General features: G+C 38.1%; 1 protein-coding gene and 1 pseudogene across 1 annotated transcript; both read right to left on the bottom strand.

Annotated features, from left to right (window-relative positions):
• The window catches only part of LOC122144053, a 54,169-nt pseudogene extending 42,727 nt beyond the window's left edge, over positions 1-11,442 (bottom strand).
• A 4,841-nt stretch (positions 11,443-16,283) lies between these two features.
• LOC122144052 (extensin-like) lies at positions 16,284-17,959 on the bottom strand. The gene is made up of 4 exons (XM_042754700.1): positions 17,937-17,959; positions 17,699-17,858; positions 16,665-17,533; positions 16,284-16,602 (listed from the first exon to the last, which is right to left on the bottom strand). Exons 1-4 carry the CDS (start codon positions 17,957-17,959, stop codon positions 16,284-16,286), a joined length of 1,371 nt encoding a protein of 456 aa, XP_042610634.1.
• Between the last annotated feature and the right edge of the window lie 9,428 nt (positions 17,960-27,387).

Here is a 27,387-nt window from a genome sequence, read left to right as displayed (position 1 = left end):
GGACTGCAGTTATATCTGATCAAATGCGCATTTATTATTCTTTAGCTTTGGGTTTAAACTAATTCATTTTACTTGGCTGGAACAGCAGCTACGCTAATTATGTCTCTATTTGTTTCTCTGTTTCTGCTGGATTTACATCCCGTGGTAACTAGGGATTTACACAAGCTCCAGTCTGGATCCAGAACACCTGAGAAGAGATGATGCCAGCCCCTCAGAGGACCTCAGATGATGCTAACCCAGAGACAACATACAGAACTACCACATTTTGCTATAAGTTTGATTGCATAATTGCTGTTAATAGTGTTAATCGTTCTGTTTGTTTACGTCTTTTATTGATTTTTCTGAACATTTCTGCCGTATGCACATAAACTGACAGTCATCACTGATAAGCTTCTACTAAATATTGTAGAAACTTAATTTTTTGTAAAGTTGCTTTGCAATGATTTGTATCGTAAAAAGCGCTATACAAATAAACTTGAATTGAATTGAATGTTTTAATTTTCTGTAAAGTTGCTTTGCAATGATTTGTATCGTAAAAAGCGCTATACAAAAAAACCTAAAGCTCTTCTTCATGAGCTCCCGTGGTACATTTCTGTTCAAGACTGAAAGTAACTGGCAGAGAGATGATGAAAGATTCACAGTAAACACAGGAGCAAGATTGAAACCAAACTTTTATTCTGTAAGCACTTGTGTTTGTGAATACAGTATATTACACAGTGCCAAAGAAAAGAAACACATCGAGCATGTGTAGTTGTGTAGATGTGTGTTTACAGGCCTGTTCTAAAGCATGATTGGCTGGTGTTAATTAAGCACACGTGGGGAGTTAGTTTGTTGTTTACAGTACTAGTATTGGTTGTGTTTGAAATAGGAAATCAAGATACTTCCTATTAGATTTTTGTGTGTTACATTGAGAATTGTTTGTGTGGTTTTCCAAAAAGTTAATTATGAAATTAATAATCGAATCAAAGACTGAGAATAAACTGTATGGTTTTGCAGATTTGCTGTTTGAGTGTCAGCTTTTCAAAAATTGTATGACAAATAAAGATTTTGTGTGTAAGCAGTTGAAAACACACACACACACACACACACACACACTCATGTATCATCACTATAGTGGAGTGTGGTGATGTACTCACAGGTGGAGGCGTCTCTCCAGTCCTGCTGTGCTTGCACATCTCTGTACTGGATGCTGTATTTGGAGATGGGACTCAGGTTATCCGTCCCGTGACTCCAGGTCACTCTCACGCTGCTGGTCATCACCTCGTCCACGCGCACACCTCCAGGAGGACCAGGAGGACCTGAGGATGAGGAGACACAGGAGCTAGTGAGTGTACAAACAATCTGATTATATGGGGTTCATCAGCAGCGGCGTCACTCACAGCTCACGGAAACCTAAGGTTTATGTGAAAATAAAAACCTGTCTGACCTCTGACCACCAGCTCTGCAGAGACCGTGACGTTGTCCACCGGCGTCTGTGTTGTACAGCTGTAACGTCCCGCGTGTCTCAGCTGTGTGTTACTGATCAACAGCTCTGAGCTGGACGTCCCGGCCTGGCCGTCCTGATTAACATCCTGAGCAACAATCATTTCAATTAATACACTAGCAAAACACACAAGAAACCTGTTCACACCATCAGCAATAACTGTAATGATAACTATAACCGTACAGTTACATTTAGTCACTTATATTCTCATATATTCTGATGCTTTTATCCAAAGCCACTCACAAATGAGGACAACAGAAGCAATCAAAAACTCTTACTGTTATACAGTAGTTTCATTATACTAATTGTCATAGATAAAATTAGCATTACAGTTTTCATAAGTAGCATTATGGTTACCTTTCATAGTTATCATTTAATTATAACTATTATAGTTATCGTTATAGTGTCATCATATAGTTGCTTTTGGTGTTAAGGCATCCACAATGGTACTATTAATGAAGAGTCTTGATTCATTAACACTAAATAAATAATTATCAGATGTTTTTCATCAGTATTAAACAGCTGAAGACTGAATTGACCATTTTGCTCTCGTAATGCTCTCTGTCTCGGTCGAAGTCTCGGACGTGTGCGTCGAGGGACCAGATGAAGGTGAGGTCGAGGGTGGGGTCATGTGATGCGGCGCACTCCATCCTGGCACTCTCGCCCACACTGATGTCAGCACTGGACGGAGCCAGAGTGATCTTCGTGGCGTCTGAGGAGAGAGACAATCTTTATCCTCTGAATGCAGGAGAACGCCTCTCACTTCTGCTGAGGACCATCAGTCGCATGCTTGTGGCAGCAGAGGGCAGCAGTGGTGACACTTGGCCATCACATCACACGCAACCAACAAACACAAACTCAAACCAACAAACACAAAACTCAGCTAGCTTACAAACTGTGATGTTCATGTGAGAGTTGGTTTTAAAGATTAAAGTTAGAGGTTTTAATGCCATTCAGTCTGTCAGACAAACAGATTGTGGTTCTGGATGGTTGCTGGTGTGTTGCTAGGGTATTCTGGGTGGTTGCTAGGGTGTTGCTATGCAGTTATTAGGGTGTTCTGGATGGTCGTTAGGGTGTAACTGCTAGGGTATTCTGGGTGGCTGCTAGGGTGTTGCTATGCAGTTACTATGGTGTTCTGAATGGTTGTTAATAGGGATGGAAAAATATCTAACCATACTTTTCTCCACACATGGTTTGGCACGCACTTGGACTGCGGTTCAACTTAAATTTGACAAAGCATCTGTAATATGGTTTGCTATAAAAATGACACGTAAAGTATTCTTGTGTACAAACACGGCTCAGCTAATGTGATGTTTCTGTTGATGGATGTGCATTCTGGCTTCCCCAAAACATTACAAACCACAGCGATGACCAAAAAAAAGTGGACACCACCGTTCACTCTTGATCAATGCGAATGCCGTATGCTGGAATATGGAGCCCGGTCTCATGAAAATGTGTATAAATGGTTAGAATATGAGCAGTCATTTATTCCGTCATCACCCGGGTGCTGAATATGGAGCCCGGTCTCATGAAAATGTGTATAAATGGTTAGAATATGAGCAGTCATTTATTCCGCCATTTAAGCTTTGCCAGTTTAAACATTTAAGAGCCAGAGGATGCAAGCTCATGCATGCAGTGAGGAGATTTGTGTGTGCGCTCATCCGAAGCGCACAAACCCACGCCTCAGTACACACGCAAATATTAAGCTCTTTCATGAAGTACTGTGTTTAAATGGACAAATTCAGACAAATATTACGTCAAAAATGCCCATCTTGGTAAGTATCTACAGCAGACATAGCCCAGCTGAAAGTGCTTACAGTGTGTTTTAAAGTGACTGCACTTTCTTAATATTAATCAAAAAACAGCAACAACAAAGAAAAGAAGTCACTCACTTGATTGAATAGCTTTTGTAACGTTAATAAAAGATTAATCTTTAATTTATATCAGTCAAATAATGCAATGCTGTTTTACATTTCATTACTTTAATTTCTGCACCTACAGTATAAACTAATGTTAGACCTACCTAAGAAAAACTGAAAATCACTCTTTAATTTATTTGTATCTTTACTCTGTTTGTATTTATTTGTGCTGTTGCTTGTAGTGAGATAGATTTTTCTTATTTTCTTTATTTTTATTTGACAGTATAGTTTTTCCCTAAACATAGCACATACCGAACCGTACCGAAACGGCGACTCTAAACCTGTGATACAAACCGAACCGTGAGTAAGTTGTCCCCTAGTTGTTAAAGCATTGCTAGGGTGTTGTAGAGTATTGTAAAATATTATGGGTGGTTTCTAGGGTGTTGCTTGCAGTTACTAGGGTGGTATGGGTGGTTGTTATGACATTCCTACGTTTTAGGATATTATGGGTTGTTGCAAGGGTGCTGCTAAGCAGTTGCTAGGGTGTTCTGTGTGGTCATTAGGGTGTTATTTTACAGTTTTTAAGGTGGTTACTAGAGTGTTCTGTGTTGCTGCTAGAAAGTTGCTATGTGGTTGCTGGGGTGAAAAGAACATTTTCTTTCTCAAGAGAACACAATAACAGCAGTAATAATTATTAACTATTAACTAACTTAACTAACTATTAACTAACTGTTATTGTTAGGGTTCGGTTTCCGTGTCGTACCGGTGACTGACAGCGATCCGGAGCTGTTCGCTCGGCCTCGGTCGTTTTCTGCCAAACAAGTGTATTTGCCTTCGTCTGATTTGGTGACGTTCAGAAGCTCTAAACTCCCGTCTGGCCATATGAAGATTCTGCAATCATGAAAGACAGACTGAATGTGAACGGCTCTGGAGAGAGAATGGATCCGTGAGATGACCTCTGCGTGACCTCTGACCTGCTGGAGTTGTGCAGGAGCTCGGTTCCTTTGCTCCAGGAGATGCTCGGCCGCGGCGCCGCTCGGGGTTTGCAGGCAATCACCACGCGCCCGTTATTGGGCCCCCAGAAGTTTGGTCTTCACTGGGTTCCACTCAAATGAAGGAGCACCGGCTGGGAAAACAACACATTCAGTGGAAGAACTAGCAGTGTTCCTCAAGATCTTCAACCCCGTGAGTCCTAAGGCTCAGAACCTCGTTTTCCTACAGCAAATATTAATACTAAACCATAAATACTCACCCGAACACCCTGAGCTCGGCGTTGGGCGTATATCGTGCCGTGACGGTTCTCAGCGATACACTGATACATCCCTGAATCATCCACACGTCAGGTCTGTGTGAAACGCAAACTCGTGGTTCTTGGCGTACTGATGGAGAGAATCAAGAAGAGAACACAGATTCATCCGTCAGGAATCAAGACCGCTTTCATCAGATATTATCAACGTTGTCATATTTCTATACTGATTTTATGAGCCCGCTGCAATCTTATCAATGAGAAGGAATCCCCAAAAACTGTAAAAAAAAATAACATATTCATATAAATAAATAAATACATGGGTGTTTGTGGTATTTACATTTAATATCATACAAGCTAAAAATTAATACATACAATGTAAAATATACAAATAAATTATTTAATGAAAATATGTTTATTTAAACAATGTATTTGGTTTTATTAATTTCATTAGATAAATAACTGAAAAGAAAATCATAATGATAAAAAAATAAATCAAAATAACACATAATAACAAATAAAACAATTTGGATACAAGCAAAAAGAATAATGCAGGTGTAAGTACATTTTAATCTAATTAATGCAAAAAAAATACAATAATTTAATGCATTTATATGATTTATTAATTTGATAAACTTAAATAAAAAATATATGGAATAGTTTACATATTAAAGTTGATTTTGACTGACCGACACTTTAAAACACGAACATCTGTCTGACGGGAGAGGAGACAACAGATTATTCTGTTAGAATCGTGTGTTGATGTGATTGCACAATTCTGCGGGAGCTCTTCTGTAATATACGCTATAAACACACTTCAGGTGTTTTTATCAGCACCATCTGGTGGACTGTTATGGAACCAGAGAGCATGATGGGAAGGCCTCGCTCCAGACGCGGGAACACAGCCAGCAGTCCGACCGCCTCACAACACGCTCATTCGTTACGCTGACCTGCTGCATCTATTTACATGCACTGCTGGAGTGGAGGAGTTTACTAATGCATTTTACTGACTGGGACAATGTTTGCTATTTTTACGGACATCAAAATAAGGAGATTGTGGTGTTCCTGTAGCTCAAGAAAAACAGCATGATGCTAGCAACACCAAAGGAATGGGTTTTAATGCATGAACTGTTTAAATGTTTAATACTCTAAAATGCAACATCAGTTACTCTGAATAAAAGCATCTGCCGATGCAGGACTTATTTTTTTAACTGATCTGATTTGTAAATGCATTGAATTTGTGTGGAAATGAGAAGATGATTATATAATAAGACATCAGCGATACCATTCGTCCGTGGTCTTCAGGAAGGGCACATGGGGTTTGGGTTTCCCGCTGGCCAGACAGGACATGATGTAATCGCCTCCGATGTCCTCTCTCCGGCTGCCGATCTTCTCCACCATTCAGGAGCTCCTAGACAGAGACAAACACAACGCGTAAACCACCCCTGTCTTACTCAGTTATCATGTAGACACATCTTACAGTATTTAATTAATAGTTTTTGTAACATATATATATATATATATATCTATATATATATATATATTGATATTCAGTTTTAGTTTATTTTTGTACATCAAATTAAACTAAATGAAAAATACTGCCTTGGCAACTAGCTTGAAGTTGGAAGTTTAAGATTTTTTATACTTTTATTTTATTTCAGTTGAATGGGTTTATATGAATTATAAATTTCAAGTAACCAATTTTTTTTAATGATTTTACTTTCAGTTAACTATAATAAACCACGATGTAAAAAAGCAATGCTTTACGGGACAATTCTTGCAAATCCTAATACATAAAGCATTTTGGTAACACTTTATTTTGATGGTCCCTTTTTCAGCATTCTGTTGACTATCAGTTACTTTGCAAGTACGATTTCAAGTTATTTCTCTGCAACCTAAACCACTAGCAGTCTACTGTAATACTCTACTAACACTCTAATAAGAGTTAGTAGGGACATATAGGTGCAATGTTACCTTATGGTCAACTGAAATGTGTTAGCTGTGACCCATCAAAGAAAGTGACAACCGCATTTTTATGTGTTATGTTAATGTTTTTGTGGTTTTTGGGTGCACTCTATTTTCCAGTGGCACGCTTGCTCTTCCCAGTAATGTTTCATTGAGGGTTGGTTCATGAGGTCATGTGACTCTCACCCTCCACATACAGATGCACTAGGTGTGATCTTGTCTTTGGCCTTTTTCGTGTCAGCCTCACACTTGTATACCCCGTTATCCTCGTATCCTGGATGTCATACAGATTGAAGGAGACTTCCTGACCATACTGATGTTGTGGCGCTCGGACTGGCAGAATCACCGTCCACCTTTCATCCAGTCGGATCTGCGGGATGGGGCTGAACACACACACACACAGCACACACACTCACAATATAACATGGTGAGATCTGCTTATTAAATATAATCAATGTTAAAAAACTTTCACCACATTGTGTTCATCAGCTTTAGATGATAAAAATACATGTAAGAGACAACCAATCATTAACCAAGTATGCAAATATGACTAAATATAGTCACTGATGTCCCAGCTGATTACTTACCATATAACATATAACATACATTATTTTTCTAACATCCTGAAAGTTTGGATTAAGTCCAGGCTCAAAATTCTTGTTTGATTTCTTTGCATATTAGAGTTTTTTTTTAGTTTTTTGTTATTACTCAATAAATAGAGAGCAATACTGGCAAGGCAGGAAAAAAAAACATTCTGCCATTTCCCATCATATTATAGAGCGGAATATAATTCTACGTTTTGATGTGTGTAACTACTGCTGAAGTTAGGAAAAAACTCTTTAAACATGGACTGAGATTGGACTCTACAGATGCAAATAGACTGTGTTATAACATAAACACTTAAATGTGTATTTTGGATGTTTTCTTTCCATTAATCTGAAAAAGACATGTTGTGGAAGCAAAATCCACCAAAATTGACCAGTGCATGAAAAACACTGTTGTTTCTGATTTATTCATGACTTCATTGTACTATGAGATATGTCATTTTCAGACCTTAAACTTCCTCTTCCACCAAAATTGACCAGTGCATGAAAACTAAACAATGGGAAACACTAACGACAGATTATCCAAATGTAACAAGGCATATGCAAAATGTTACATGATGTACCCTGTCTCTTATTTTTGAAGCACCTGTACGAGACTGAGTTATTAATAGTCAGTTCGATTAATTTAAGTCAGTAAGAGTTCTTCTTTGTACTTTTAATAAATGTAAACATAATTCAGTATGAAAATACATGCAAGAAAGACATCTCATGGTAATTCAGATATTATGCAAATATTACAGTGATGGCACTGACGCTTTACTAAATACTGAACATTGTGTCAGTGTCAGTGAATAGAAGATTTTCTCCATTTGTACTTTAAAAATGTAGCAGGCAGACCGCACATACAATATAAAGCTGAAATTATCTACAAAATACTAAATACTGAACATTGTGTCTAATCAAATCAACTGCAATATTTGCAAAAAAAATTGTGCTGATAATGAGTGTTTGAGGAAATGGACTCGCAATGGTCTGCCTTGCAAAATCAGTGAGAGTCTCTGTTTGGTCGTTTTTCTACTTTCCCAGCGCGAAGCCTCCAGCGTTACGTTCTCCCCGCAGCGTGTACTGTCTGGAGATTTGACCTTTGCTATCAGCGGGATATTTCCTCAGAGAACCTAATAGAGAGCAATATGAGATGGCATTGAATGACCTGAGGTCCGCATAATTTTGTTATTCCTTCCGCCGAACGAGCGAGTCTTTCCTTTTTGTTTATTCTGCTCTGAGGCGCTTTCAACCACACACTCTGATGCACTGTGACAGTCACAACACCGTTACAACTGTAATATTACACATACACGTATGAATCACGAGTATGCAATGTTGGGATTGAACCGAGAATGTAGTTTTACACTAGAGATGTGCTTTTTTTTTTGGTTTTTTATGTGGTATTTGAGTGTGGAAAGGGTAAAATCTAACTAACAGATTTCACGATACCTCACCAGCTGATCACAGTACATTAAGAATTAAAATTGTTTTCTATAAGTTTCTAAATTGTTATGTTTAATATATCGAAAAGGGCAACCCTATTATTATGCTCGATTGTACGCATTTACGAAATAAATCTGAAAGTTGGTGAACTCAGGTTCAACATTTTTGTTTGATTTTGTTTACATAGAATAAAGGTTTTTCAAGAGCGATTTTGTATTTCATTTATACTAGTATTCAAAATACTGTCAAAGACAGAACAAGTCCATTTACCCTGTTTTAGAATACAATGTTATAATCAGTGATGAAATATAAAAACCCCTTGTAAAAACCTTTCAAAGAAGGTGGATAAAATTAAGTTTGGTGTATTAGTCTGCTGAAGTGAGAAAACAAACTGACAACTTTAAAAATATGCATTTTCACATGTTTTTAGCATACAATGTTGTATGAATCAGTGTGAATGTGATATAACAAAGTGAATGAAATATTAACAAACCCCTCAGTTAAAACCCTCAGACTATAGGTAGGAATAAAACTCTAAGTTTTGGTGTATGTCAGTGCTGCTAAAGTTTTAAAAATATGCATTTTGAGCATGTTTTAGGCATAAAATGTTGTATGAATCAGTGTGAATGAGATATGAACAAACCCCTCAGTAAATACCTTCAGAATATACAGAGGAATAAAACTCTAAGTTTTGGTGTCTGTCAGTGCTGCTGAAGTGGAGAAACAAACTCCTTACCCTTTAAGTATATGCATTTTCACATGTTTTTATGCATAAAATGTATAAATCGCTGTGAATGAAATATGAACAAACCGCTCAGTAAAATCCTTCAGAATATAGAGAGTAATAAAACTCTAAGTTTTGGTGTATGGTCGGTGCCTGCTGAAGTGTTAACATATACTGTCGAGATATTTACTGTTATGGATAATACTGAGATATTCTGGTTACTTTCAACCTCAACTTTCTCTACAGTTGAAAATAAGCATTCATTTGAGACTAAACACTAGTTTATTTTTTGCATTATTGACACAGCTATTCTCCAAATTAATGCTGTACAGTTGCTTTTACAGCAATCTGTGTTGTTAAAAAGCACTATATAAATAAAGGTGGACTTCTGACTAACTTATTTAGTCTTGGACAGCTTGCTGTTATCACACACAGAAAAACGTTAAACTACTGAGTGATCAGAAACTTATCCCCATCTAGTTTTTATGGTGAAGACGATCTGATAAAAAAGAAGAACTAAATAGTAGGATACTATTATCTCTTGAACCAATACATGTGTTAAAGCTTGTTTCTTTGTGTGTGTGGGAGCAGATTTCTTTGAGGATATATTCTCATCTTGAACAGACCTACAATAAGCACCAGATCAATCAGAAATATCTTCAGGAAACCACAGACAGTTTGTGTTCTCTTTTTAGATCTTTTGCTGTTCCTTCCTCACTCGTCAGTTGTGTATTAATCTGTGAACACAATCAAGTGGAAGATATAACATCACTCTTATCATCTTGGCATCACCTCTGCATGAGCATCCACTCACATTTTATTCAGAAACCGAAAAGACAGTATTAGTAAAAATTGTACAAACAGTAGTATTTTTGAAAGTGTGTCAAAAGCAAATGTGTTTAAAACAACATCTACGCCTATAGCCTTGATTTAAACGGGCAAAAATTATTTTCGTCCTCAGTATTTTAGGAAGTCGTCAAAGATTTCATATCAATATACATTTACCTGAAATGCAAATGACTTAAGATGGAAAGTGCTTGTTTTCAGAAAAGAAGTGGCTTTATACTTAAATCAGAAAATACCTCCAGTGGGCTCAAAAATATCACCAACTCAAATGTAAATGTTTATGATGATAAACAGACTCACCTCGGCGATGGCACCAGTGGATAACTTGCTGACGATCTTTGTCGTGGATGACTGGGATACGAAGCAGGAGTATTTCCCCTGTCTGACGCTCGTACTGTGGATGATTTTGAGGTTCCCGTGTCTGAGACACGAAGCGGCCGCTTGTCCAGAGGAATTAATGTCGCGGAAACCGTCCCTTGAGCATCCAGCTGAAGGACAGATCCTCGGTAGAGAGCACAGACAGAAAATGCATGCAGAAAAATTTTGGTTTTTTTGCCCCAGATCAGATGCAGAAATGATGACAAATAATAGAGTTGTGGTGGTCATGGGTAACTTTGGGAAGTGTGGAGGCGGGATCAGCACAGAAAGCACCGCCTGCCCCCTGCCCCTCTCTCTTTACATAGACCGCCTCCCGCTCGTCCGAGGAAAACATGTCCCAAGTCTAGAACACAAGATGGAGATTTTTTTCAGTTTTAGTTTTGTGTAGTAACCCTGATTCATGTGACCTCAGGAGTAATAAAATGTAAATAATTATGATGACTAAAACTCCTTGGTAATCTCCTTGGAATTTTTAAAAATTGTCTATTAATGCAATTTCTGAATAAAAATGTTGCCTAATATAACTGAAAACAGGACAACACCACACATAGAATTTAATTAACTCGCACATCAGTTTCACACATAATAGCAGTAAAACTGCACAGAGGACACTTTAGAATCATAATTCAGCAGAAACCGAAAACGCTTCAGACTCTGACAGCAGAAATTAATATCCGTCAAGCTCAGAAAAAAAACCGGCTCTGTGTGTGTGTGTGTTTCCCAAGGGCCATTCGGGGGCAGCTTTAATAGAGCTCTTCTATGAAGCGATCACATCGAACTGAACAGAGGCTTCTGACTGACGAGCGTCCCAAACTCATTGCTGGCCAGACACGAGTGGGTTCCAGCACTTGCTCCTGTCGGGGAAGCTGATGACGAGGTTTCCTCCCATCAGGCTGTAGTCTCTTCATTTCCAATAACGATTTCTGTTTTGTCCGCCACCACCTGAGAACACACACACCTCCAAAATGCGGATCAAAAACAACATTTCTTCCACTGTATGTCCACAAATATAGCGGAATGACAAAAAAGTTCGACTTGACTTTATGTGTGTGTGACCTGTATGTGCCGGCGGGTTTGCTCGTGTCCTGCAGCTCATGGATCTTGTCTCTGGAGACTCTTCAGGGGAAATGGTGTCACGGGCTGCTCCTCGAACACGGACCGAAACCTGACGATTTTTCTGAGAAAAAACACACAGAAGATTCAAAACACATTTAATCCCCCGCAGCGTTTACCGTCAACAAAAGATAAAAATCATGTCGTTCAAAAGTTTGGGATGAGTAGGATTTTCTATGGTTTTGAAAAAAGTCTCTTCGGTTCAAACCAAGGAATTATTACAATTTCAAATGACAGTTTGGTATTTTAAAATAAAAAAAACATCTTTTGACGTTTTGTGGTGTGTGTGTGTGTGTGTGTGTGTTGAAGGACTAAAAAAACTAACTAAATCTACCAAAACTAAAAAAATAAACTAAAACGTAAACTTTTTAAAACTATATAAACATATAATTTAAAAAAATGAATAGAAAAAAATATAATACAATTGACAAAATCAACGAAATCATGAAGATTGGATTGCTAACATTAGCTCATTTACTTTCCATCCATACCATCCAAATTTATTTTGTATTTATTTATTTATTTAGTAAGACTGCAAATTATGAAGATGAATTATGCATAAAATGCAGCATTAGGAAAGTAAGGGCAGCCCATTCTGCGCTCATTTCCAGCTCCATTAGGCATGCTGGGATATCAGTCAACGAGACGGGCACAGCATGATTAATGCCGATGAATAACTCATGAACACCAGCGCTTCACATCGATAAAACAGATGATGCAAACCTCCTGAAGATTCCAAGTGCTTTCTCCTACCAACAGACAGCAGGAGCGCTCCTCCTAGAAAGAGCCTTCAGATCTCCAGATCCGGGTCCTGGATGACGACTAGAATTATTTGGGGTTTTCCGGGTTTTAGTTGTGAGAAACTATCTGGCAACCCAAAATACTGCATCTCAAACTAAAGGGAAAATTCCATCAAGTAGGACAATCACAATTCAATTACGTGTGTAAATTTTTTTTGCCCAAATTTAAAAAGATTTTTTTTTTTTTTTTTTTCGCAATTCTGAGGTTATATCCACAATTTTTGACATTTTTACATCGAATTATGTTTCTGTGTTTCAATCTTTTTTCTTTGCAATTGCTGGGATTTATATTTAGATTTCAGGTCTGATCTTTCATAAAAAAAAAAAAAAAAACTCACAAATTGTATGAGAAAAAGGGTCAGAATAAGTTACACTTACCTTTTCCAAGCAAATCCAGTTTTACAGTCAGTAACAAATAAAAAAAAAAGCGGTGTTCTAGTTACTCTCAATGCACAACAAATTGGTCAAACTTAACTGTGTCCCATAACCGAACAATATTGAAAAAACATGCTTAAAACAAGTATGAATTATAGTGGCATTCATTAATAAATGGTAATTATTATGAAACACCAAACCTTAATGGCATTCATTTTAAGTGCTGACTGTACCTCCTGGCCACCCCATTCAGCATGAATCTAAAGTGTGTTTGTTGTGTTCTTGACATTAACTGTATAATATGTGCGTGGAATATACGCGCAGCACCATTCGGATGTAATCTGACTTGTGCTCCTGACGGTAAGTTATAATGAGGAAAGATGGAGTCATCGAGTGCAATGATAAAGAAGAAGAAACTCATCTGAAGCTGTTTCCGGCATCTGTGTATGATCCGATATAAATCATTCAGTCGCAACTCACTCCTAACTGATGTCATAACCTCATCCACGGCTCTGTACTGTACGAACGCCAGACACCACAAAAACCCGCGATGTGCGTCTAATGCTGAGACTCTCGGCAAAACAAGAAATTACATTCATATATTAAAAGAAAACTTAGCGTATTGTTATGAACATTATAGTTTTCATTGTGACATTATTTTTTACATCCCCCAAATTTTCATTAATGGGCAGCATTTTAATATTTTACTAAAATCAACATAGGTTAAAGGGAATAAATCAAATTATATGATGATGATACTTGACACATTAAATAATATATGAAGGAGTTATATGAACTCAGAATAAAAGAGATATGTTAAAATAATTTCCTTCATGCGGAATCATATATCTTTTTATTTATTATTGTAAAGTAAAACTAACTAAACAATAACACTAAATCCATAAAAAGCATTATCTGAAATAAAAGAATGATCTGAAATCTAAAAAAAAAAAAACATTATTTCAGCTTGTTTCAAAAGCAACATTTCTCATTTTCATTTAGTTGAACTTGATGTACTAAAATAACTAAATAAATGGATATAATAATTCTTAAAAACTATAAAAACTGTATAAAAACTATACATATTCAAAACAAAAATTAAATTAATAGAATAACAGATAATAATTAAACTAATAAAAATGACAACAAAATTGCTAAAATGTTAACTAAAATTAGCATGTTATCTGAAAATATAAAAATAAAATTAAATAAAAAATACATAAAAAATGCTAGAATATAATCCTAATGATTGTAAACTATCACTGACACTGTGGATTCTGTTCATCATATCTCATATCCATCACAAACACAGCAATAATGCTGATGTTTCATATTAATGCAGCGATTGAGTGACCCTGCGACCTACGCTTGACCCTCTGACCCTGTTTCCCTGGTAACCTGCAGCTGTTTTAGGGTCCGGTCAATCACACGTGAATATTTCATGTGTTTGTGAGGAAAACATCACAGACCTGTCACACCCCTAGTGACCGTCGTCGCCTGACATCTCCAGACAATCTTTCATTTGTACGGAAATATGTTACCAGGGTAACGTCCACAGAACCTTGACATCAATAATGAATCCAGTAATCTGAAAACATCATAATTTCATCACATTTGGAAACAGAACGCAACTTTGACATGAACTAAATACTAAAATTAACACTGAAATCAATATTTCTAATGTTTCTGCTGGTGAACTGAAGTGAGGGGCGTGGCTGAGGTGTGTGGGCGGGTCACAGGCGTTTGAGTGACGCGCTGCAGCTCTGTAAGTTTGTAAACTGCATGCAGTCGTGCAGAGATCAAAGCCTCTCCAGGAAACAGCAAACGGGCTCCCGAGGCTTTGATGGAGAACGAGTGGGGGCCGTCAGAGACGGTTAATCTTCTGATCTCCCACAATGCCCTGCTCCTCAACCTGCATCTTTATTATGAGTTACTGAATTAACTCATAACGTCTGTGATCTTCACTGAACACGGCAGATTCTCACTCTCTCTCTCTCTCTCTCTCACACACACACACACACACACTTCACTCGGACAGCTGACACAAACACTACCTGAATCAATCATGCTACATCAAATAGCTCAAACACACTGCATTCGTTTTTGAAACACTGTCATTTCGTTTGTATAAAAGGTCTCAAGTAACGGTTTTGTTTTGTATCTTTTTGTTTAAATTAAAATTAGAGACAAATACTATGCAATGTTTATTATGAAAAAATAAGGTAAAATCCAGAACAATTAAAATGGACAATGAGAAATTCTCAAAAAAAAAAACATAAATATGTGCCTTGTATTGAAAAAAAAAAAAAAATACTAAAATAAAAATTTTAATGTTAAGTTTTATGATTCAAGTATTAAAAAATGCTTTTGATTTTAAAAATTAATTAAACCTTTAAAAAGGAACCCAGAAAAAAAAAAAGGGAAATTGGGGGAAAAAATAAACGATTTCTAGGAAAAAGGCAAAAAAAGTAAATAGGCTTCAGCCATTGTTTTCATTTAATATGAAAATGGTATAATTTTTATGAAATTTGTGTATGAAGACAGCCTTCAGCACTCCTTTGTAATATCTCAGCATAACTAACCAGGTTCCTTGAACATTTGCCCAAACTTAATGCAAACCTGGTTTCATAATTTGGGATGATTTAACTAAATAACCCATTGAATCCTTTGTAAACAGACAGTTGAGACTCACCTAAAAAAAATGTTTGGGAAAACCAGCAAAAACTGCCCAAACTAAAGAAAAGCCAAAAAAACCTCATCGTACATGCTTGAGAGCTTTGAGTCCTGTTTATTTTAACACCCAAGAAGAAAATCCCTCTCTATTTCTCCCTGTTTGATTTTACAGTTGAGTGGAATGAGAACAAAGCTGCAAAAAAAAAGTGAGTTTGAACTTTTTTTTTGTATAAGAATGACATGAGAGATTTTCAGTCTAAAGTGACTGAAGTGCTCAGATTAGAATTTATGCTGGTTATCACAAAAATTTTAGATTATGGTCAATACTGGATCATGATTTTTAAAATTTTTGCGAAAATTTTGGAAACTGCATTTACTAAACTTTTACATTTTTTAAAACCATTTTAAAATATTTTTAAAAGATTTTGTATAAAAAATACTGTGAATTTTGTGCATTATTTAATTTTAAAAAAAAAGTTTTGAAAAAAATTTTTTTTTCAGTGGATTTGAATGTTTTTTTTTAAAATATAATTCTGAATTTTGAAAAACAATTTATAATTGAAAACAATGAAAAATTATTATTTAACATGGTTATGCACTGACTTTGGAAATATCTTTATATTGGACTGAAAAAAAAAAAAATTTAAATTTGTAAAGTTATTTAAATTTTATTTAAACTTTAAAAACTAGGGAACATGAAAAAAAATAGAAATAAAAGTAAAATAAACTTAATAGACATTGTAAAACAAATTTTTTAAAACCTAAAGCACTGACTTTTTTAAAAACATTTATTTGACGATGATGGGGCTGATAAAATGAGGACTGATGGGCTTGGGTGATGGGGTGAGGCCCCAGGATGATGGGCTGGGGCTGAAGGACTGCGGATAAAGGGCTGACGGGGTGACAGGAAAGGGGTGAGGCGATGGGCCCTTGGGCTGATGGGTGTGGACTGATGGTAGGATGAGGACTGATGGGCTGAAGGGCTGACGGACTAATGGGCTGCGGGCTGACGGGGTGAAGGCTGATGGGTGATGGGGTGAAGGGCATGGACTGATGGGCGGCGGGGTGACAACGAAGGGTGATGGTGATGGGCTAATGGACTGAGGACTTGGGGGTGAAGGGTGATGGGGTAAAAAAAACTGAGGGCGGATGGGCTATGGGGGGCGGGCTGATGGGGGAAAGGGGTGATGGGCTGAGGGTGAAAGGGCGATGGGCTGGGGGGGGAAGGCGACAGACTGATGGGTGAGGACTGAAAGGGTGATGGGGGAAGGGTGTGGACTGTGGGCTGAGGACTGAAGGACTGATGGGGGGAAGGACTGAGGGTGATGGAAAAGGCTAAAGGGCTGAGGACTGATGGGTGATGGACTTGGGCTGAAGGATGATGGGCTGATGGTGATGGGCTGAAAGCTGAGGGTAAGGACGAGGGGACGGGGTAAGGACGATGGGGTGATGGGGGGACTGAGGGCTGATGGACGATGGGCTGAAGGACTGATGGGGTGCGGGCTGATGGCTGTGGGATGGGCTGGGATGATGGGTGGGGCTGAAAGGCTGACAGAGATGGGCTGAAGGGCTGATGGGAGGGCTGGGCTGACGGCGATGGGTGTGGACTATGCCCGAAGGACGGAAGGCTGATGGGGGATGATGGGCTGGGGTGAAAGGGTGATGGATGATGGGCTGACAGACTGATGGGTGAAGGACGAGGGCTGGGGGGTGAAGGACGATGGACTATGGGGAAGGGTGATGGCTGATGGGCTGGGGACTGAGGGCGCGGGTGATGGACGGGGCGGGACTGAAAACGATGGGCTGAAGGACTGATGGAGAGGGTAGGGCGATGGACTGATGGGGATGGACTGAGGGCCTGGGATGAAGGACTAAGGACTGGGGCTGAAGGCTGATGGGCTGGGGGGTGAAGGACTGGGGATGGGGGTGAAGGACTGACGTTTAGGGGCTGAGGACGAGGGCCTGAAGGACGATGGGCAATGGCTAAAGGACTGATGGGTAGGGCTGAAGGACTGACAGACTGAGGGGCCTTTTGGGCCTAAAGGGACTGATGGGGAAGGAAGTGGGCTAAGGGACTGTGGCTGAAGGGACTGACGACTGATGGGCTAAAGGCTGATGGACTGATGGGCTAAAGGCTGGGGGGCTGGGGGCCCGGAAAGGACGAGGGGTAAAGGACTGAGGGGGCGGGCGGGGTGGGGGGGACTGAGGGCTGAAGGTGGACTGATTGGCTGATGGATGAGGGGCTGAGGCTGAGGGGCTGATGGGTGATGGACGCCGGGCTATGGGCTAAAGGTGACAGACTGATGGGTAAAGGGGGACTATGGGCTATGCTGGGCTGAGGATGAAGGCAGAGGGCTAAAGGGCTGAAGGGCAAAGGGGACAAAGGCTGATGGACTGATGGGGCCTAAACCCCAAGCGGACGAGCGCCGGCGAATGCTCACAGAGCAGGCAGGATGTGGCTCATGGCTCGGGGCTGGTTTGCCGCGGCAAAACATCAATTACGGAGTCTTCAACATCAGGGCTGCTGGGCCCATCCCCAAAACACACGACATCCAAGGCGTTCCTTCTCAAACCCACAACTGAAAAAACATCCTGTTTACATCAGTAAAAAATATGCTGTACACTACTGCTCAAAAAACAGAATTAAGATTCTTCATGTCTTAACATTTCTGGGAACTACAAAGGTTTTGGGGAAATAAAAAAAAATTAAAAAATTAATATTTTTTTTCATCAAAGACACATTAAATTGATCACATGTGGCAGTAAAGACATTTATGTTAGAGTCCCCAGAAACTGCACTTAAGTAAAAGTACTTATATAAATATTTACTCAAGTAAAATTAAAAGTAATAGTCTGAATAGTTACTTGGTAAGAGTAAAAAGTACCCGATAAAAAACTACTCAAAGTAGTCAGTTACTAGTTACTTTGGATCATATACTTATATCTATAGTCTATTTTTATTTAGTATATAGATACATATAAGTAATGTATGTGTGTGTGTGTGTGTGTGTGTGTGTGTGTATATTATATATATATATATACTATATCTATATTATATATATAATATATATATATACATATATAAATTTTTTTTTCATCAGCCTTTCGCAAGTCTTCCGTGTCACAAATCTCAGAAATCATTCAAATATGTTGATTTATCTTCTGTCACGATGTTCTTTTAGCTTCTATTCATCAAAGAATCCTAAAACCGGAACTTGTAAGTGGAGTACTTCCAGTCAGCCTTAGCCACTCGCTCCAGTCCAATAAACAATCCATGCAATTCGCTTTCTGATAAAATATCTTCCTTTAATCTGATTGGTCAGTTCAATAAAAACAGCCAAAATTAAAAAAAGCAAAATATGATCTTAAATTTTCAATATCACGGATGCGGTAAAGAAAACTGTGTAACCCATTGTATTCAAAGAGCGCACTGCTGCAAAGCTTCACAGTCGTGATTCTTAAAGAGCCAGTAAACAATTTTAACACATTACATATTTTACAGAATATTTATCCAAATGGTAACATAAATAAAGTAAGATTACAAATGAAGTAAATTCAAACAAAAAGAAATATTCAACAACCGAATCTAATCAAAATAGGCTCCCTACACAAAAGCTATCACAGGTTCAAAAACGTATATCTATAGTCTATTTTATTTATATATATAGATACAAGGGCCTGGTAAATGTATGTGTGTATTGTGTGTGATGTGCTGTGTGTGTGCATAATGTATATCTATAATAATAACAGCTCATCAGCCTTTAAGCCAGTCTTCAGTGTCACATAATCCTTCAGAACGTGATTAGTAAATATATGGATTAACTGTCAATGATGTTCTAGTGAGCTTTTCTGACCAAGACAAAGAATCCTCAAAACTCACTGGGTCACCAGTAACGCATTTAGTTTCAGTGTTGTAGCTCAAGGCGCTGCCGTTGTCCAATAAACGATCCATGTGCACTGGCGTTTTGGATAAAAATGCTCTTCCTGTGCTGTTCTTGATGGGCAGTTCAATAAAACAAATGTATAATTAAAAAAAGCAAAAGTGATGATCTCATATCTTCAATCTCCATTGATGCGGTAAAAGAAAACTGTGCAACATCCATTGTATCGCAAAGAGAGCAGACGGCCGAAGCGTCAAGTATGGATTTAAAGAGCCAGTCAAACAATTTAACAAGTCTATGTATTTTTACAGATATTTATCCAGCATGGTAACATAAAAAATTTAAGATACAAAGAAGCAAATTCACACACAACACTGGTATGGTCATGGTATCCCGTGTGTAAGCTCTAATCGAAATTAGGCTCCTAGTGTCCAAAATGTCCACCTAGTTTCCAACCAGGCAAAAAAAAAAAAAGAAAAGAAAAAAAAAAAAAAAGGCTCATGACTTCATCAAAAGAGTTCCAGCGCTGGCTGGGCAATTCAATTGCTATGACAGATGGGCTCTGAAGGAAATCTGACTCTAGAGTCGTCAAGAGGCCAACCAGCTGATGAAATTGGCGATTCATGTTTCTTAAAATTATCTTGTGTGTGACAGATATTAATTATGTTTCGGCTTCGATGATCAGCGATAACAATAACATATGACCCGAGAGAATAATCATGCTGAAAAATCCTCACACTTCGCTCTTGGCAGCTGGGCATCCTCACACATCCATAAACAGTATAACATCAGTGACGGTTCACACAAGAAATAATTGTACAGGCACATTACATTTGGCAACATGTAATCATTTAGCAGACGTTTTATCCAAAGGACTTACAAATGAGAACAGTAGAAACAATTCAGATCAACGAGGGGAACAACAACGGTAACAAGTGCTAGACAAGTCTCAGTTATTAGTGAGTCAGAACACGTGCCAGGGTTTTTTTTTTTTTTTTTTTTTTTTTTTGTTTTTTTTTGGGGATATGACTAGAATAGGAAAAAAGGTAAGTCACTAGTATAGTTGGTTGAAGTGCAGGCGAATAGCACAGGGGGGTGATTGGTCCCTAGCAACACTTCTTATGTGAGATGGACAAATCTCCATGAGGCTCAAACTGAGATCTTAACCACTTAATCGAGCACACACACACATAACACACTCACACAAACACAAACACACACACCCACACACACACAAACACACAGGCGGGATGTGATTGGTCTCCTAGCAAAAATCTTAGTGAATGGACAAAGTCTCCAGGAGCTCAAACTGAGATCTTAACCACTAATCCAATCACAACACAAACACACACACAACACACACACACACACACACACACACACACACACACACACACACTACACAGCCGGGGAGGTGATATGGTATCCTAGCAAAACACTGTCTTATGTGAGATGGCAACAAATCTCCATGATCTCAAACTGAGATCTTAACCAACTTAATTCATCACACACCAACACACGCACACACACAGACTCACATACACACACACACACACAGTCAGGATGTATTGGTTCTCCCTAGCACACGTCTTCTTGTGAGTTGGACAAAATCTCCATGAGCGCACAACTGAGATTCTTTAACCCTTATCAATCACACACACACCACACACCACACACACATGACACACCCACCACCACACACACACACACAACACACACACACACACATCTGTGTTTCACAGCCCATTTCAGCAGCAGACTACCAGACCCAGTCACATATGACCATGATAATCCGCTACTTTAATATTCAATCTCCTCACCACACACACACACACATAAAACTGAATATGAATGGAATGGGATGAAAGGAGAAGTAGCAGAGAGTCACACCAGTCTCTTTAAGATCTCAAATGAAGACGCGTGTGGTCTCCTGTAGATCTCCATCACGTCTCACTCTGCTCTCACACTCACCAATCAGAGCCAGAAATTCTCCATTTACTGAAACATGAAGCTGCTGTGTTTACCGCGGTACACTGTGTGTTAGCTGATGCTTTTGTAGTGTAATATCAGTAAATTATGTCACAGGATCATTTCGTTTTGGTTCTTTCCGCTCCTCATCTGGAATCATCACATCTTTCCACAGTACAGCTGATAATGTCTGCTTCCTGCTTGACTCGTGTGATCATTCCATTTAGATGAAGGAATGAGGAAAACACACACACACACACACACACACACACAACACCACACACACACACACACATCACAGAGACCCAGACAACACACACATCACACACACACACTACACACACACACACACACACACACCACACACACACACCACCACAATAGAACACAGGGACACAACACACACACAACACACACACACAACACACACAACAACCCACAACACACACAGAGATACACAGACACAATATAAAACACACCACACACACACAACACACACACAGGAGACACGAGACACAAACACAACACACACACACACACACACACACCACACACACACAACACACAGACAAACCAAAAACAAACTGGACAACATTGACTTTCACAGAATCTATTTTTTTTTTTTTTTTTTTTTTTTTTGGCGTTTGCTTTTCACAGGAGAGAAAAAAAAACTCATGCGGTGGTTTGGACAACATGAGGGTAAATAAATAAATGATTTTAACTTTTGGGTGAGCTTTTCCTTTAAAATGACACACACTACTGTTCAAATTATACAGTTTGGGGGTTGGTAAAATTTTAAAAAGTTTTTGAACGAGTCTCCTTCTGCTCACCAAAGCTGGCACTTATTTGATTAAAAATACAAGTAAAAACTGTAAAAAATGTAAATAACATTTAAACAATTTTAAAACAGCTGTTTTCTATGTGAAATCTCTGTTAAACTGTAATTTATTTTCTGTGATGGGCGCATGCTGTATTTTCAGCATCATTACTGCCAGTCTTTCAGTTGTCACATGATCTTCGAAAAAAGAATCATTCTAATATGTGATTTACTGCTTCAAGCCAACACATGTGCTGATTAATTATCAATGTTGAAAACATGTTGTGCCTGCACAAATTATTTGTGGGAAACTGTCTGATACATTTAATTTTTTCAGGATTCACAGAAAGAACAGAAAGTTCAAAAGACAACAGCATTAAAAAATAAAAAAATCTTTTGTAACTTTATAAATACGGTACTTGATGAAGTGTTAACAACTCATTATCAGAAATAGCTGATGTTTGTTGGTTTCCTTTCTCGCAGGCAGATAAGGGGTCTGACCTTCAGTGCTTGAAGGCGTGTTGTTAGCTGTTTGACTAATCAGCGCAAGAGGTTCAGAAGTGCTTGTGCTCAAAACTCAGCTGAACAACCAACCAATTTCAGCTGGAATAATAACAGCATTGAACGGCAGAGACGCGCTCCTCAGCCAAGGAACCAGTTTCTTCAATGAGTTAAACACTGAGGATACGAGTGTGAATACACACACACACTGCACGAGTCCAGACGATGGACATGCATCCATCGTCAACACAACAAAATGCACTGATGATGCTCTCAGACAGACGTGACTGTGACGGACACAAACAGACGCTACTGTACAGACCGGGGTCACGGGGTCACGATTTGGCGGAACGTTACTCCACATGTGCACTGCTGATTCAGATGACCACACCTGCGCTGATGAGGTCTCTACATTACAGCCATCATATACTTCATATTTAATATCAATTTACTTTGTGTGTTCACATCACTGATGCTGCTGCACTGAACATGGTGCTGTAATGTAATTGGCCGTCTGAGGGGGTCAATGACCTCCTGAAGGACGAACAACACAGAGCCTGCAGACTCAAAAATTATTAACAGTTTCAGCCTTGTGGAAAACAGCAGACTTTTAGTAAAAGCATGCTTATTACTGAAATATGCTTTTTTTAATTAAACGTAAGTGTGGATTGAATGTAGTGTTTTCAGACACTCAATTGCATGTTATTGCTAATTAAATGAAAATTAATTATAGTTTATATTTAAATTAAATGCAGTTCGTTGAACTTTAGAGTGGTTTTGATAAAAAAAAAGACTCTAAAGTTCAACTAATTGGATTTAAACTTTTCACCAACTTAAGCAGTGCATCTTTATATGCCAAATTTCATCTTTGAAATATGGGTACTGAATGTATTTATGATGATAAAACTTAAATGTCATTTCTATTAAATTCTGTCTGTCTGTATTTAAATATACACTGTAAATGATATGATAACATGAATCATGGAAACATGTTTTCCATATACTTTAACTCAAATTATTTTATTTTTTTTATTATTATTATACAAGATTCAACTCTGTAATTTTAGATTAAACGGGTAAAATTAAGTTATTCAAGTTTCAACTCGATTTTTTTAAGTCAGTTTAATATAATTTAAGTTGAAAATTTTAGATTAAACGCAGAAGCAGGTTGAAATGTGAAGAAAATGTTGAAGCTTCAGTTCAGGCATATTTAATAAATTATTAATTTGAAATGTAAAATCAAAATACACACACTTACAGTTAAATGATAATCAAGTCAATGTGCTTTAGTATGTTATTCAGTGCATCAGTGAACTTCTTTAAAACAAGACGAAAAATGATTAAAAACATCATGATTTAAAATGTGCTTTAAATTAAAACTTTTAATTAGACGATTATCACAAAGTGCATATAGAAAAAGCCATAAGAAATGCCTCTCTTAGTCCCTAAGTGGCCATTTTATTTTCATTAATATTAAACTAACTGCAAGTACATGTTTTTTTTTTAATATAATAACATATAATATAATACAAAATATACTTCATGGATTGTATATCATGATATTTTATATCATTGTATAATTTTATATAATGATCATGAAGCACACAGACTCTCCCATCTATTATCATGCAAGCATATTCATGTTCAAGTAAACACAGTATTAGTAGGTTGTGGTTGTCCCGTCTGGGCGTCCCATGAGGCCTCAGAATCACTTGTGTCCCTCTCTAAAAGCACACAAACGCTGCCAGCTGTCCCAGATCCTCATCGTCTCGTATCTGAGATCAGGAGATCAGATGAACTCTGACCGCTACGCTGTCTGAAGGAGAAACCCCTGATCACAACACACCCCATTCTGAAGCCACAGCACCACATGCATGATGGGAAAAAAACAGCAGCTCGCTGGGCCACGAGGTCATGTCATGGTTCGAAATCCCAGGAAAGGGCTGAACTAAACTGATGACATGTACAGCTTTAATCTGAATCGTCGTCGGTCAAATGCATGAAATGCAATGAAGTAAATGAAGGCACTCAAAGGTATCGAATGGATCAGACGAAACATGAATATAAAACAGCTCAAAGATATCAAAAACATGTTCAACATTAAACAGTCAAGTGAACCTATTCTGAACTCGCCAGGCTTCACCACCGCAATGCATAGTTTTGTATATTCACTTTGTATTTTATACAGATATTGAGAGATTTTCTTGGTTTGTTATATTTATTTATTTTCTGTTTTCTATATAATAAGGTGTGCATGTGCTCCTTGTAATTCATTGTTGGTTCTGTTTGTTGCTGCGCGTTGTGAAATGAGGGACTAAGAGCCAAAACTGCATTTCCCTACATTACAATGCATTATAACACACTAAGACTACATGACTGGATTCATTTACATTTTTTAATGTTCTTGAAAAGAAGTATCTTTCTGTTCACTGATCTGAGGCTGAAAATTTTTTTTGATCAAAAATATACACAGCATCGAAAATAGTATCATATTATTACGACAGTGTAAAAAAAAGCTGTGGTTCTTGTGTGAATCTATGTTAAAGTGTAATTTATTGTTCTGTGATGCGCAGCTGTATTTTCAGCATCATTAATCCAGTAACTTCAGTGTCACATGACTCTTCAGAAATCATTCTAATATGATGAATTCACTGCTCGAGAAACATTTCGATTATTAATCAGCATCGTGTGAACACAGTTTGTGCTGCACAATATTTTTTTTGTGGAAACTGTGATGCATTTATTTTTCAGGATTCACAGATGAATAGAAAGTTAATAAATTTACACTTTTAACAGATCGATATTTAACTTCTTTTACTGTATTAAAATAAAAAAAAATAATAAGCATCCTTTGATGAGCAGAGAGCAATTCTTCAAGAAACTAAAAATCTTACTGACCTCAGTCTTTAGTGCATGTGACACAAAGTACAGGAGGATACATGTGTAGTCAACTGACTAAACCCAGCAGCGTGTCCTAGTTACCTGAGCTTTGTCAGTGTCTCAGGCGCGTTAGCAGCTGTATTGTGTTCGGGCGTCTGTCAGAGAGCAGATCTGGGTCACAGAACAGACAGGAAGACTGGATCTAAACACATCATTCACCACTGTTCGAGCTGGGGAAACATCAGATACACGCTGTCCAAAATAACATCACAAAAACAACTAGTATTCTGGACCGTGCCCAAGTTGATGCTTCTGGTCCACATACTCACAAACATTCAGACGCGTGCAGAAGACAGAAAACAGACGACGTGCCTCTGAGGGTGTTGTCTTCAGATCATAGTCCTGCATGTTTTCAGGAAAGCAGCGTTACACAAGAGCACCGCCAAATCCACGCCATCGCTAAGAAAAATTTACAAAACCTGACGTTAAACTAGCGCTTGGCTTCAGAGCTCAAACCTGACATTTCATTAGCAAGTAGGGTCAAGACGGAGAGCAACACACACACACACACACAACACGCACACGCACACACACACACACACACACACACACACACACACACACACACGACACACACAAACGCACGCACACACACACAACACACACACACACACACACACAGGGCTAAGGTCACGAGCAAATGCTGCCATCACTTGTCAAACCAAAGAAACATGAATAAATGTCAGCAGTTCTTCATCTATTCAGAGTTTCTCACTGCAGGATCATCAGGGCTGTAGCTATCTCTTTTCCCTTAGCATTTTTAATCTCAATGCTTTATTGTTGTTTTATGGTTTGTCTTGTTTGCTTCTTTTCTGTGTTTTTTTGTTTTTTCTCCATTGTTCAGGATTTTTGGACAAGCGTGTGCTATGTTTAAATGTGCTATATCAATAAAAAATGTTCTTACTTTGGGCCTCCCATGAGACTTTCACAAAATGATCTAAAACATAAGACAAAAACATCCATCATGGAAAATGAGTTACAACAGATTATTTTATAATCTTCATTCACTTTCTTTTGATCGGTTGATATTTGTTTGGTCTTTGTGACACAGTCTTGGAAAACCTGGATATATGAGGAAGCCTCATTATAAAAGTAGGATTTCTAGACATGGAAAAGTCATGAGAATTCATCAGTTCTCTACAAATGCCATAGGTATTTTTTATTATAAATATACAGTTTTTATAGTTATTCCAAGCTCTAGTTTATATAGTTTAAAGTTTAGTAGTAGTTGTATATTTTTGTTATATATAGAAGTTCATGTTATTTACAGTGTTTTCATTAATACAGTCGATAGAGAAAACCCATATACTGTACTGTATATAAACCAATATTGTTGTGGACTTTGGAGTGAAAACAGTGGAAGCAGCTAATTTAGATGAAACATCTGCTAAATCAATAAGCAAACCAAATATCTGAGATAATCCAATCATCTTCTAATCTGATCAAATCCAATCATTTGTATGTCTGTTTTCCACATACAGACGGTTTCAAAGCAGGCTTTACAGAAATCAATGGTTTTTAATGTCTGTAATGTCTTAAAATCTTCATGCCTTAATAGTTATAGAAGCAGACTGGAAGCTAGATGATAACAGATGTTACATTTGTCACGATACACACAACAAACAACAGCATATATGCACTTCAGACGATCACTGATGCACTTCACCATACTGTATATAAGAGCTGGTTCTCAGTGTGTCCTCTTCAGTGAACACGTCATCGAACAATGAGCGGCTTGGAGACCTTGACGGACACGAGCAAATACGGGGGGACGCACACCACACA

Source organism: Cyprinus carpio, unplaced genomic scaffold (genome assembly GCF_018340385.1).
Source record: "Cyprinus carpio isolate SPL01 unplaced genomic scaffold, ASM1834038v1 S000006585, whole genome shotgun sequence".
In the NCBI taxonomy this organism is placed as follows: domain Eukaryota; kingdom Metazoa; phylum Chordata; class Actinopteri; order Cypriniformes; family Cyprinidae; genus Cyprinus; species Cyprinus carpio.
This window is presented reverse-complemented; position numbering and strand designations above follow the sequence as displayed.

Bases quoted from the DNA above. Each gene is read 5' to 3' on its own strand.
- LOC122144052 (XM_042754700.1), bottom strand. From the start codon at position 17,959: ATGAGCCACATCCTGCCTGCTCT. The intron at 17,859-17,936 runs GTGAGCATTCGC...TTTGCCCTTCAG, and splicing joins AGCCACATCCTGCCTGCTCT to CCCTTTAGCCCTCTGCCTTC. The intron at 17,534-17,698 runs GTCCCCCCCACC...CAGTCCCTTTAG, and splicing joins CAGTCCACCTTCAGCCCTCA to GCCCAAAAGGCCCCTCAGTC.